The 12,846-nt window shown below is 47.4% G+C and overlaps 1 protein-coding gene across 8 annotated transcripts in view; it reads left to right on the top strand.

Annotated features, from left to right (window-relative positions):
• The window catches only part of ULK1 (unc-51 like autophagy activating kinase 1), a 112,764-nt gene that overhangs the window by 46,520 nt on the left and 53,398 nt on the right, over window positions 1–12,846 (top strand). For all 8 annotated transcript variants that reach the window (XM_065568571.1, XM_065568570.1, XM_065568569.1 and 5 more), the window contains 3 exons: window positions 3,489–3,547; window positions 8,233–8,315; window positions 12,655–12,705. In XM_065568571.1, the coding sequence (XP_065424643.1) occupies window positions 3,489–3,547; window positions 8,233–8,315; window positions 12,655–12,705 (193 nt within the window). The remainder of the gene's footprint in view (window positions 1–3,488; window positions 3,548–8,232; window positions 8,316–12,654; window positions 12,706–12,846) is intronic.

Raw genomic sequence — 12,846 nt, 5'->3', positions numbered from 1 at the left:
TGCCTAGATAAGTACTAGGATTATGTGCCATTTATAACAACCATAAGGGATTTACACTGTGAAATGAACCTTCAGAGGAACTGATGAAAGAAGGTTTTTAGACCTGGAACTTGAACAAGACTTTTGTTTGGAAAGCAGGCTGGTTTTATAGCCCCAAACTGAGTTAGCCAGAGCCAGTCCTGTATTGTTAGGGATGAGAAATTCCTTTTCTAGACTTGCTGCTGGTTTTTGCAGGATTTGGGGAAACGGTACTGATTTAAATGCACACCAGAAGCAGCAGGTTGTGACTAGATGACAACCAGTTAGTCAGCTAGGGGAAGAGCGTGAGAATGACTGTATAGGCTGTTGCTTAGCGTGCTCACGTAGGATGTGGGAGATCCAGATTCATGTACCTGCTCCAAAGACTGATTATTTATACACAGTAGAACAGGAGAGATTGAGAGAGACCTGCTGAAATGTAGGGGACCCAAGTTGAGATCTCTTCTCCATTGAATTGAACCTGGGTGTCTCTCGTTCCAGAAGAGTACCCTATCCACTGGGCTGAAGGTGATCTGCCCGCTTCCCTCCCCCAGTGTTTTGTGAATCTAGTCCTCCCTGGTTTTTGTCAAAGTGCCTGAAATCAAAACAAAATGGGTTAGTCAAAAGGAAAGGTTCAGACTCTTATTTTTTTAACTTTTGAGTTCATCGCAACTTTTTGGTTTTGGTTTGACCTGAAACAAAACTTATTTTCAGTTTTTCAGAATTGCCAGCAATGGAAACAGTCATTATTTGCCCAGCTGTACCTGTGAATTTCTATTCTTGGGGGGGAGGAGAGGGCAGTATATTAGCCCAAAAAAGCATGGGATAGTTAGTGCAGTCAATAGGTTGTTGACGTCCGCGTGCTCCCAACAGTGTGCAGCCTTGATCAGCACTGCCTGTGTAGCAAGATGGTTATTGTAGGTCTAATCTTAGCTTACTCCTAAGAGTGGGGCCGGATGGCTCAGTTGATTAGTAATGGGGTTACACTAAGTTGAAGACCTGTCTGGGCCATTAGTGATCAGAAGTGTCATCTGAGCGGGTTTGGTGGCCAGTTTGAACTGGGTTGGGTAGAGTCAGTCCATTTCCCGGCAGACACATGGTTACATCGTAGTTACCAATGCTGAAGTAAGGGCCCTCTTGGGCAGCTTCAGCTAAGAGACCAAGGTTTAGTTGGGCAGGGATTAAACCACCCTTCCACTTCTAGATGTGCTGCCTCCAGAACCGGTGAGAAGCACATCGCTAAGCCAGTGTGGGGGAAACTTGCAGTAAAACCTGTTCAGAAAATAAATGCAAGACTCCCTTCTCCAAACCTATCCATCCAAACTTTTCATAATCCCTAAACTGCCTTTTTATTAAATTTTAAAACGGGGGAGTTTTGTTAAAGGGTTTTATTTGTGCTCAGAAAACATGCTCCCAATTAACTTGCACTTTAAAGACGTGCTCCTTTGATATACTGCAGCTGTTACTTCTAGGAAGCTTCTGACAAAATGTTTGAAATAGATCAGAGATTCATTGTTTGTCTAAAACAATTGAGCTGTTGAACCAGGGAGTCAATAAAGAAGACAGCCAATCCTTGTATCTCTTGCTGACATGAATATGCACTTAACCTGATCACTGTGGAACTGTATTCCTACTTGTAGGGTTCTGTGCGTGCGTGTGCCCATAGCATTGCTGCCAAGCTCTTCTGTGCCTTGTGTGCCCTGGCTTGTTTGAAATTGGACGAACAATCAGATGCGGATTGCAGAGCGGGATCCATGTGGGGAAGGGTTAAAAAATGCAGGTTTATACTGAAGTAAATCAGGTTAGACTGCCAGGCTTGGAAACGCCGTCACATGGATTGTCTTCTGCGACGCGGCCACCTCTGCTGAACAGGGGGTCGCTTAACATTTTTGTGAACCTGGAAAACGGAGCATATCGCTGCGCCCCAGTTTTGTCCCAACTCTTTCCATGAAATAACGAGGGATAAGCTGCCGCAGAAAGGAAATCTAGGACAGCTTTCTTGTTCCACTGAAAGAGAAGCTCTACTTTCCTTTAGGAAGCTGTGTGTGTGCATGAGCGCATGTGCGAGCTTAGAAACAATAGCTTTGTCACGAATTCTGATCAGCTGAAGTTTTGCAGCCCACTAAGGGCCAGAAGTCAACTTATCTCCCACTGACTTCACTCCGCTTTCGATTTGTCCCAGTAGCTGTCGTTAGCTGAGTTTTCACCTTCAGGCCTGCAGGTGCCGTTTGAAACAGGGGCGGCATGATGTGAAGTGCTGGCTAAACACAATGGCAAAACAACCATGCGACTGCTTGTCCGGCCTCTAAGCGTGCTGCAGCAGTGACCATTCACACCTGTCCGTGGTCCGGTTTGCCTGCATTGCCCCCGCTGGCTCCTTAAGCATCTTAGTTGACCTGAAATGCTTCCAATTCAGAAATGGAACTGGATGGGAGGAAGAGCTCAAGGTCTTTTGGTAAATCTGTCTGGTTCCCTGCTGATCCCCAGGGTCTGGACAAACTGCCTGTGACCTCCCAGTGCCTCCCACCTTTTGCAAACAGTGCATCCTGCAGCAGTGATCGGGCCAGAGCATGACTCTTTCCCTTCTCTCTTCCCCGTTCCCACTCGCCTCTATGTCTGTGGTTTGCATGCCAGCCAGCCTCCACTGCTTTCCATTAGAGACTATTGGTCTAGGCTGAAAGTTGCTGCACACTAAGAACACTCTGGGGGCAATTTACAGGTCCTGTATTATTTAGTTCATAAAAAAACAAACAAAAGAGGAACAGCATGAGGAGGCTGTATGGGACTTTGCTTATTTCCTGGAGACTTTATTTTTAACCTTGGACACTAACCTCTCATAGTGGGTTGTTTTATTTTTTTAAGTCTTGTCTCTTCCAGAATTTGATTTCTTTGTGATCATGACCAGAAACTGTCTCCCATCAGCGATAACAGCTGGAGCTTGAGAACTGCTGGCAAAAGACTCTAGGGTCTCGTTGTCTTGATGTTTCCCTGTTTCTCAAGAGAACTGGAGTTCTCCACTGATGCCTTTCACATCAACAGCCTCCCTGCCCCCTTTCTTAAGACCCCGAAGCACTAATCCATGTTCTCTGCAGGAGCTGCCATTCATCATTTGGGACTCCTGGCGTCTGCAATTATATAGCCTCCTGGGAGAGGCTATTAGGGCAGCTTAGAACGGAGCTGCAGAACTCATGGAAATGAAGCTGAGCCTTCAGAAAAGGAGAGGAAAATAGAACCAGGTCAGGGACAAAAATACAGAAGGCTGAAATACTGTATTTTCAGTCCATGCCGCAGTCTGGGTATTGCAGTCTGTAGGGTCTCCTGAAATCGAAACTGCTTTCAGTGCTAGTTCAGCAGTAGGAAAGCAACCGCAGTACACTTCAAAGCAATTGTGAAATAGGTTAAAATCATAATAATTCCCCTCCCTGCGTTATTTCAAGCTGCTCTAGACATGTTTTCTTTCTTCTCCATAGGCCAGCAGCCCTCAAGATCTTCGTCTCTTCTATGAGAAAAACAAGATGCTGATGCCCAAGTAAGCATTCTTCCAGCATTACTATTTTTTTCCACTTGCTTACTCTGTCTGTATTTACACCTGTCCTCTTGTGCCATCAGCTCATCATGTTGGGGATATGACTTAAATGTTTGGCCACCTGCCTCTACATTCCTTAACCAGCAGCAATGTGGTCCAGAGAGTGTCAAGCTGCTGCTAGATTGCCCGAATTGGCTCTGTCTCCTCCCACATACACCCATTTCACTGCTGCATGCACCCTAGAACATGCTTGGTATGGAAGCTGCCCTGCTGAATAGAGGCTTTTTGCAAGCGATTTCCAAGGGCCTTGTTCCCCATGTGCAAGTTGGCCTTCCTGTGTCAGGTACTACCTCCTGGGTTCAAGAGCGAGCAGACGTGGTTTTTCCCTCTTGCAAGCTCTTCCCAAGGTAGCATCGAATACTGCAGGCTCTCCCAGCAGCACCAATCCTGTAACACTCATTCACTGCATGTAGGTCACATACCCAGTTTCCCACGTGCCAGGAAAGCCACTTCCCGAGCCTGTAGCCCTTTCAGAGGGAAATACAGAGCTGGGTGATGTGGCATGTGATGTGGCCCCGGGCATGTGGAAATGGTTGCAATTCCCAGGGTGTGTGTCAGGAGAGCAGCGCTTTCATCCCGGAGTGGTATGAACTCACTGCTGGAATAATGAGGTCGCTGACTCAGAGTCCTTTTTTTTTTTTTTTTTTTCAATGGGTGGGAGCTTTTATTTTGATGCTGTGCTCTTAAATGAGAGCCATGCTGTCTCCTCTAGAAACCTCCCTCAGTCTTTCTAGAGATGGACTTAAACCAACACTCCAGATCCTCTGAACCTTGGGAAAAATTGGATCCCAACTTGGGAAGCTCAAACCCAGGATGACATTTAACTGAGGTGGGGAACAAAAGAAAAGTGACTGCACATAAACTGTCCTGTCAGACTTGACGTCATACCCCGTGCTAGACGGAATTGGTGCAGAGGGTGTATAGCTTAATAGTGTGTATAACTTTGTAGGGTGTGAGTTCATTGTGTCAGGGTGCGTATGGTTCACTTATCTGGTAAAGCAGCCACAAAGGATAGTGCATTAGGAAGTCAAGAAATCAAAGCTTTATAAAGCCAGAACGATGCACAACGTGCACGAATTTCTTAGTTTTGCTTTCTTTTCTTGTGACGAAAATGATGTTTGTGATTAAAGCGTTGAACGTTGTGAGCCCTGCCCCCTCCTTGTGCTCGAAGCCCAAGGGATCATGGGAGTTAGAACAGCCTTATGGTGGGAGGAGCCCGTGGCAGAAAGTGAAGCAGATGCGCCCTCCCCGCTCACCCCTAAAAATAAATCCATGTTCCCCTATGAGTCTGTACATTTTTAATGGCTGGGAAATATAATCGCTTCCAGGAAAAGCCTTTTTCCACCAGTAGGGCCATTCTGCCCTGGCAGCATTGTGAATTGCTGAGCGCTCGGAAGCAGGCAGTCAGTGATTAAAAATGAAACTGGGTAATGATAAAGTGAGCGACAGAGGTTGGCCATCCTGATTTATCAGCTCTGCATTTAAATGAACAAGGCCCTGCTTAAAAACAGACCCACAGCCCTTGTGTTACCGTTTTTCTTCCAACTCATGGATTTTGGAGAGTGTCTTCATAATGTGTGCCACAGTCTGTGCCGTTTCTTGAGTAAACCTGGATAAAACAGCCTTCTCAGCCTGGCTAGTGAAACCCAAAACCACCCAAGAGCCCTCGCCCTCATCTGCCTGGGCAGTGCCAGGCTCTGGTTACATTCTCCTCGGGGCTAATCAGCTGGGCACACCTGTTCCCCACCCACTGGCATAGTCACCAGAGAAGAAATGTAGTTTGGTTGGGGCGGGGGAGAGGGGGGAGAAGGCTCATTAAACTCTCAGTAGAAATCTCTGTTCCTCACGAGCTGACATGACTGCGGATGGGTAAAATGCCACTCTGGGGTGGGAAGCTCGCACCAGGAGCAGCAAGCCAGACAGCCTCGTTATTTTATTGTAATTTAGTACTGGTCAAAATAACTAACATTCATCACCTGGATTTGCACAGTGAGTTAACACGCTCTGGGTGGGGTGTGGAGGAGGAATTGTTTTTATTGTTCATGTTAATTCGCTTGGCCTAGGCCTTGGAAAAGCAATGCTGTAGGGGAGCCAAGCTTGTAACTTCTGAGAGGCAGGGCATAAGGCGGCAGAGGGGATATCTACACGTGGAGCTGTGGGGTGTGATTCCCAAGGGGAGGAGCCTTGCCCACCCTGGCTCTGATCTAGCTAGCACACTGAGAATGGAGCGTAGCCGCAGCAGGGCAAGTGGGGCACGTGCCTAGCATCTCGAATGGGTATGTACTTGGGGCAGCTAGCCCTTCGTGCCACTGCAGCTACAGTCTATTTTTAGCCCACTACCTCTGTCAGAGCTAGCGTGGGCATGTCTCCTCCAGCTGGTTGTTATGCTCTCAGCTCAACGTGTGCATGTACCCTGCCATCTAACCTTAGTCATTGCACTTAACCTGCCTGATTTTTTGACTGTAAAACTGCATAAAAGCTGAACCTTGCTAGAAAAAGGAAGCTGTGTCTTAGAGGAGCTATTTCTGTTACCCATCACCTGTGTGCAATGAATAAATAAATTACCACCACATACTCGGGGACTGCAGTCCATAAGCACTGTGGTTCTTGGGCTACTTCTACAGTGTGTTTCCAGGGGTACCATTTTCTGACAGCTACCTTGAACACCACATCCTCTTGGCTGTGACCACGTGTAGCCTCAGTTTAATATTCGGGTCTGTCTACACTGCAGTTGTGGGCTGTGATTGCGGCTCATGTAGGTGTACCTGAGCTAGCTGAATATAGCTACGTTGGGTCAAGGAGCAGTGAAGTCATGGCAGCATGGGCTTTTAAGGCAGGCTTTGCAAGCCTATCCAGGGTAACTACTCGTGAGGATAGCCTGTGTTGAAGTTCTCTCTACTGCAGCTTTGCTGGGTCTGGGACCTGTGCTGGCTACCTTAAAATTAGATCAGCTATGCCTACATCTTTTGCAATCCTACCCCGTGATTGCAGCATAAACATATCCTTAGATGCATCTTCTCTGGGGGTCCAGATACCCTGCTCTGGGCAGGCATTTATTAATGTTTTGTGCCTGGGAGAGATTGCAAAACACCTCTTTCTGCACAAACAAGGCTGGTGTGATGCTTGCAAAGATTGTGTTCTAGGAATAGCTGGGTCCGAATTCCTCTGTGAGAGAGGCCCAAGGCTTCGCAGAAAAAATAACTGACTAGTTTCAGAGCCTTCCAATATAGATCTTGCCTAACGGCTTCTGTTTCACTCTTGACTGAGCAAGACAGTGTTAATGCTTGCCAGCACTCTCCCCTCCGGCCCCAGCCGCTCTCCTTTCACTTTGTTTTCATTCATATGTACGCCGGGGATGGGGAAGGTGGAACTAGTGCAGAATTGGCAGGCAGGGGTAAATAGGTATCTGCTCCCCCTCTCAAAGTTAAGCTTGTTGCCTGCCTGTCATGGGGGGGGGGGGTGTCGACCCTGCTCTGCGGAGGTAGGCCGGAGCAAGCTGTGTGTTCCGCGACAGCGGTTGGCTGTGGGCTCTGTGCAGTTACAATCCCTGTGCAGATGGCGCATGGCATTACCTTAGCTGACCCCCATGAGGGGAGGCTGTTCGACTGCAGGGATGGTGCTGTGCCAGCCGTGATAAACGGAGCTAATGCGGATAGAGCCTGGATCTGGCTACATCTCATTTGGAGAGCTCTGCTGTCTCTGGGGATTATTCCATTATTCCCATTATTCCCCAGCACGGTCCTTCCTTGTTGCCGAGGGAAATCAACAAAGATCTATCCACTCATGCAAAAGCTAAATTATCTTTTCCCCTCCCTAATACATACAGTGATTCCACGCTTCTCACTGTGCGCCTGTGTATCAAGAACTTGGCCCCAGGCCTCTAAGCTCAACCCCTACCACCTTGGAGGGTAGCAGGGGTGGGTTGATTTGCTTCTGTGTGCTGTGACTGCCCTTAAAAAAATGGACATAACACACCTTTTTTCCCCCAGGGCATTTGCCTTTAGCCCACTTTCCTTTTTACTTACTGTGGGGAAATACTGCATTAATTTTAACTCCTTGTAGGTGGCAAAGGCTCCGATTTTGGGGCACCCACTGTAAATATTATTGAACGGGTCATTTTTTTAAGGGCGAATGCTGGTCTTATGTAAACTATCTGTGTCTTTTAACATAAAAATGTAATGAAATCAGTAGTAAATTGGTAACGCTGATCTCTGGGACCCAATATGGTTTTTAATAGGAAGCTTCCATCGAATAAAGTGCTCCCTCTTGGTGATCTATTTTATTTACTCTGTGCTATATGTTGTACATGAAATAGAAACCACCGAGAACCCAAACTGATCACGATAAAATCATTCTCAAAAGCAAGGCTCTGCAGATGCTCATGGAAGAGGTCTTTAAACTTAAAGTAGCCAGAGCTTTAACACTAGCAAAACAGGGATTTGGGCGTGAGAGCCACTGGGACAAAAATAAAGTGGTTTCCTCATTCAGTTCCTCTGCAGTGGGCGTGCATTCTGTTTCTAGCCCAGCAGGTGCGAGGTGATGTTTGTAGTTTGCATTAGCTCATATTTAAGAGCTGTTAAAGGTGTCTGTAAGTTTAACTTTTGTTTTGAACTGTCTAAAAATCCTAGCATCCCTAGGGAGACATCCAACCACCTGAGGCAGCTGCTACTGGGTCTTCTGCAGCGCAATCATAAGGACCGCATGGACTTCGGTAAGAGAGTCACCTGTTCTAGTGATTGAGACAAAATGAATGAAAACGGTGTCTGTGTTGGCTCCACCTTTTTAGTATCGTTACACTCCAGGTCTCTGTGGGTTTGCTGATGTTACATTGTGCACTGGATAGAACACCAGGCAGTTCCAGCTGCCCGAGGGTCAACATGATCCTTGGATTTTATTTCAGCTGGATGTGCGAACTGCAAAGTTCAGTGCTGACCCCAGTTGGCTTTGAACTCTTGCATCAGATTTCCGTTCCCGTTATCGGTGCTGAATGCCACCTGCCTTCCCTCGTGGACACCCACTCCCGGCAGTCTGACCTTCAACTTTTGCAACCTGTTTTGTGTCTGCCAAAAAGACGTGACAGATGAACATCTATCTGTGTCCTTGTCACAGTGCGTTAGTCCGCCACTAGTCTGCATGCAGCACCTCACCTCCGGTTCCTCTCCTGTGCCCGCTGCTACTCACACGCCACACGCAATATGTATGATAGGTGATCCATTCTCCCCTCCACCCGTGAAGCCAGCACAAGAAACCTCAACCTGCTTATCAGTTCCTTCCCTTGTCAGCAGGGTTTTCACAGAACTGTCCATCTTCCCTTCCCAGGGCTTGTATGGCCCTTCCAGCCCTCACCCTCAGAGTGTCACCTGGCACTTCCTTCTCCCTGCAGATATCTCACCCAGGCTTTGTGCCTGGCTGGCTTGGAGAGCCTGCATCTAGGTCCTCCTCGATCCCATGTTTCAGGGGAAAACAAGGCACAGGTACCCAAAGTCCCTGAAAGGGGCCAGCTCCCCTTGTGACAGTTCTGTTTGATCTGTTTCCACCCAGAGCACAGCTGGCAGCTAAACCCTTTTCAACAGGGTAGAAGACAGAAGAAGAAAAACATACCTGAGCGAGGGTTTGGGGCATTATAGAATGCATTCGTACGCAGGGTGGGGAGCAAAGAATAAAGAAAATTAAAAGCTATGTTTTCATTGTCACAATGCCAGTAGCCAAATAGATCCATTTCATCTACCAGTCTCTTGGTCCTGTCCCGTGCAAGCCTGTTTAAGTGGCTTCCCTGAAACTAATCTCCTGGAATAGAAGCCATGTTTCATCTTTGTGCTAAATATTCATGTAGTGTGATGCAAAGTGAATGGTTACATATGCCTTTGCCTCGCTAGCGGCAGTTGCCCTCGGAATGAAGTGGAATGTGTGGCTAGCCACGTGGGTGCACCTGCTGTACGTGGCTGCGTTTCTGAAACGTTGTTGCTCTTTGTCTAGGCTTCAGATAGAAGTGCTTGATTTTTAGAATTGGCCAAGTGGGTTTCCCTGGTGGACAGCATGCTGTCAGTCCCAGTTAATGCAAATTGGTTTGCTGTCTCAGTTGTTCTCGGAGTGGCGCTATCGGTGAAACCTTTCCTTGTATCCCCTGATATCTGGATAAAATGTGTGTATGGATTAACCGGGACTGAACGTAATTACGCCACCCTGGTCATAAAAGTTGGGATGTGGAGCAGGACGCATAGATTAGCGGAAATGTGCGTTTTCAAAGGAGTGCTAACCAATATTACAGAGAGACTGCTCAGAGCCTGTTCAGTGGTTGCGTATGGGTCTTCTGCTGAGAGCGGAATTCACCTGGTGCGGTGGGTCTCAACCTTTTCCAGCAACCTCGTGTTACAAAAGAAAATAAGCGGGGGATCCCCTTCCCATCTAGCGATGAGCTGAATGGCCATAATCGCCTGCCCCCAGACTGCTTCATGATCCGCTGGGGGTAGTGACCTTCAGCTCTAGAAAGCAGGAGTTAGTAGCGTCTAGCAGTGAGGAGATCTGGGGCAATATGCTTAGATTGCATTGGGAATAATAGCCATGACAGTTGCAACAGATTCTACTGGTTTATGGTTGCTGCCTGGTTCTTCTAACTGTGTGTGGTTTTTTTTTCTTAAGTGACACATAAGATTCACCCCTTTCTGGGGTGGAGTCGCCTATATTCTGTCCATAAGCCTCAGCCAAGCCACTCCTTTATCAGCTGCTTTGCTGTGACTCTAATTCACACATCTTGATGCCACTGGCCATGCCAGAATGCTACCAATCAGTCAGGAGAGAGCCAGGCCATGATTTATTGAGAACAGTGTACGTCTGATTCTTTGTTCCTCTCCTCGCTGGCCTAAGTCTTCCTTCCTACTGAGAGCATTTGAACTCCCTCCCTACTTGTGACAAAACTACCCCACCGTCTTCTCTTTCCAGGCTCTCCTTTCCAATGCCAAGCCTTGGACCCTTCTTCAGTCTGTTTTCTATTGGACACACATGGACTGAGTGGGTCTATTGGCTCCTCCCTTTGTCTCTCCGATTTTGGTATTAAAAAAAACAAAATCCCTGTTGCTTTCACAGCAAGTGGATACAAAAGTAGGTATTTTATAAGGGAAGGGCTTACAGCTTCTATGCTCATCGAATTAGAATATATTTATATTCTGTGTATGGCCAGGATTAAGTAGTGAGGAGCTCTTCTGTGAGGACTGAGTATATTGTTTCCCCTTTCTCCCGGGGGCTCTCAGTGAGGATCAGTTTGCTGATCCTGGTTTCTGTTACTCCCCCTTGAGGTGCGTGGATGGCCTTGTGAGCATATAGCCCCCCTGCGCCACAGCAGGTTCATGTAACAGCATTATGTGATATTCTGAACGTCATTTAATTGGCAAGGAGAACAGCAGCTGGGAGGCTTAGAACCTGGTCTCCATAGTTTGGTGCCTCTCTTAATTCCACCATCATTTAAAGGAAAACCACACGAGTCCCAAATTTGTACGTTTCCTGTTGTTGATTTGGCAGCTGTTTACATCGCACTAACATTTATAAAATCCTGGATGTTGCAACAGGAAATCCTTGCTGGGAAAACAAGCTGAACCCCCTGTGTTTAGCCAGATGATCCGTTGTGGGCAATGACTCAACGCCGCTGAACCCTGAAAGATAATAGTTGTTGACTAATAGAGGAGGGTGACAGTGTGGGGGCAGAAGAAGGTGAGGGATGGGGCGAGTCTAGGAGGGAGGGTTGGAAGTGAGGGATGAAGAAGGTGCGGAAAGTCTCTGCAGTGAGCTAGAACAGGAGCACTGTGGGGGATAAGAAGGGGTTCTACTGCCATCAATTGAGAGCGGATGCCTGCAGCTGGATGCCTGCAGCTGGCATTTAGGAAAGGCCAGGGCTCTCTGCTTGTGACCAGAGTGATGGATGGACAGCCTCGGAAAAGGAAGTTCCTGCCGATTGCAGCAGGACTGGTTAGACTTTCCAGGCCGTGGGGCCCCCAAGACTGCAGGTTTGACTGCAAGTCATGGAGGCCCCAGCTACCTTCTGTGCTGGTTATAATTTAGCGTGATAAGTGTATAGGCTCCTCTGCTGTGTAGTGTAGAGGAGAAAAAGCTCTGAGTTGATTTGTTGATACCCCGATTACCCAGGGATCTCAGGTTATCTCCCTTTTAATTGTTGGACTACGTTAGGTTTTCTCCTTTTCTTGTGTAACCGAAACCTCCTTCACTTACCCCCTAAATCCTGTCCACACTCATCCCAGTTTTCGGCATGTTCCCTGTTCTTCTCCATGGCTTCTTGCAATGGGAGTGATTCCCCATCCCTGGCTGGCATGGCATAGGAGTTCGGTGCAGGTGGGGAGACCATCTTGCCTAGCATCTGGCGACCCTCCATCATTTTGGTACCCAGAATAACCCCTCCTTCCATTTCTAATGCAGTTAATAGGCTCTGGACCTGTGCTAGGGTGCATGCCAGGGTTGAAGCTTGCAATGAAATTTGTCTTACTCTTTACTGTCATGTGCAGACAGGAGAAAGGTCCACTAGAACTGGCTGACTGTCTACTCCTCCTCCAGTGCCATGGAGAAAGAGTTGCTCTGCGGTGACCTCTTGAGCCCCCAGAGGAATCAGGATAATTCTCCTTTTATTGTTTTGGCAAGGGGCATTTTCTCCCCCTTATCACCTGCAATCTCCCTTACTTCCTTCACAAAAGCATCCAATCCAGATGTGTCTAATCGTGCCTTCACCCCTCTGATTCTCCAGGAAGCTGACTTAGCGTAGGTGAATGGGAGAAGACCATGCACTGTATTTTCACACCTTGCAACCTGCATGCCCTTGTGACTTCCCCCAGGACACAACAGGCTTCCTTGAACTGACCCTCCGTCCAGTCCCCAGCCTGTCTCCTTAGAACAATGCTAAGTATAATTGCAGTCTATGGATAGTCTAACTGGGACAAGCAGACTGCAGATCACAGAATGGAAAAATACCAAATAACTTTCCCAGCTTTGTAAACTGTTTGGACGCATAGCATTTTACTTGCACTGAACCGTTATTCCTCTATTTTCAGATGAGTTTTTCCATCACCCTTTCTTGGATGCAAGTGCCTCTATGAAAAAATGTAAGTGTTAATATTTTTATTAAAACTTTAACCAGCCATGATTTACCTTCCCCTAATCCCTAAACCCCCAAAGAGAGAGCTGTCTCGAAGTCCTTTTGGTTATTTGAGCATTGACTTGGGCTTCAACACTGGGTTAAGTTC

Source organism: Chrysemys picta, chromosome 15 (assembly GCF_011386835.1).
Source record: "Chrysemys picta bellii isolate R12L10 chromosome 15, ASM1138683v2, whole genome shotgun sequence".
NCBI lineage: Eukaryota > Metazoa > Chordata > Testudines > Emydidae > Chrysemys > Chrysemys picta.
Note: the sequence above shows the minus strand (reverse complement) of the source record. Positions and strands in the feature narration are given on the sequence as shown.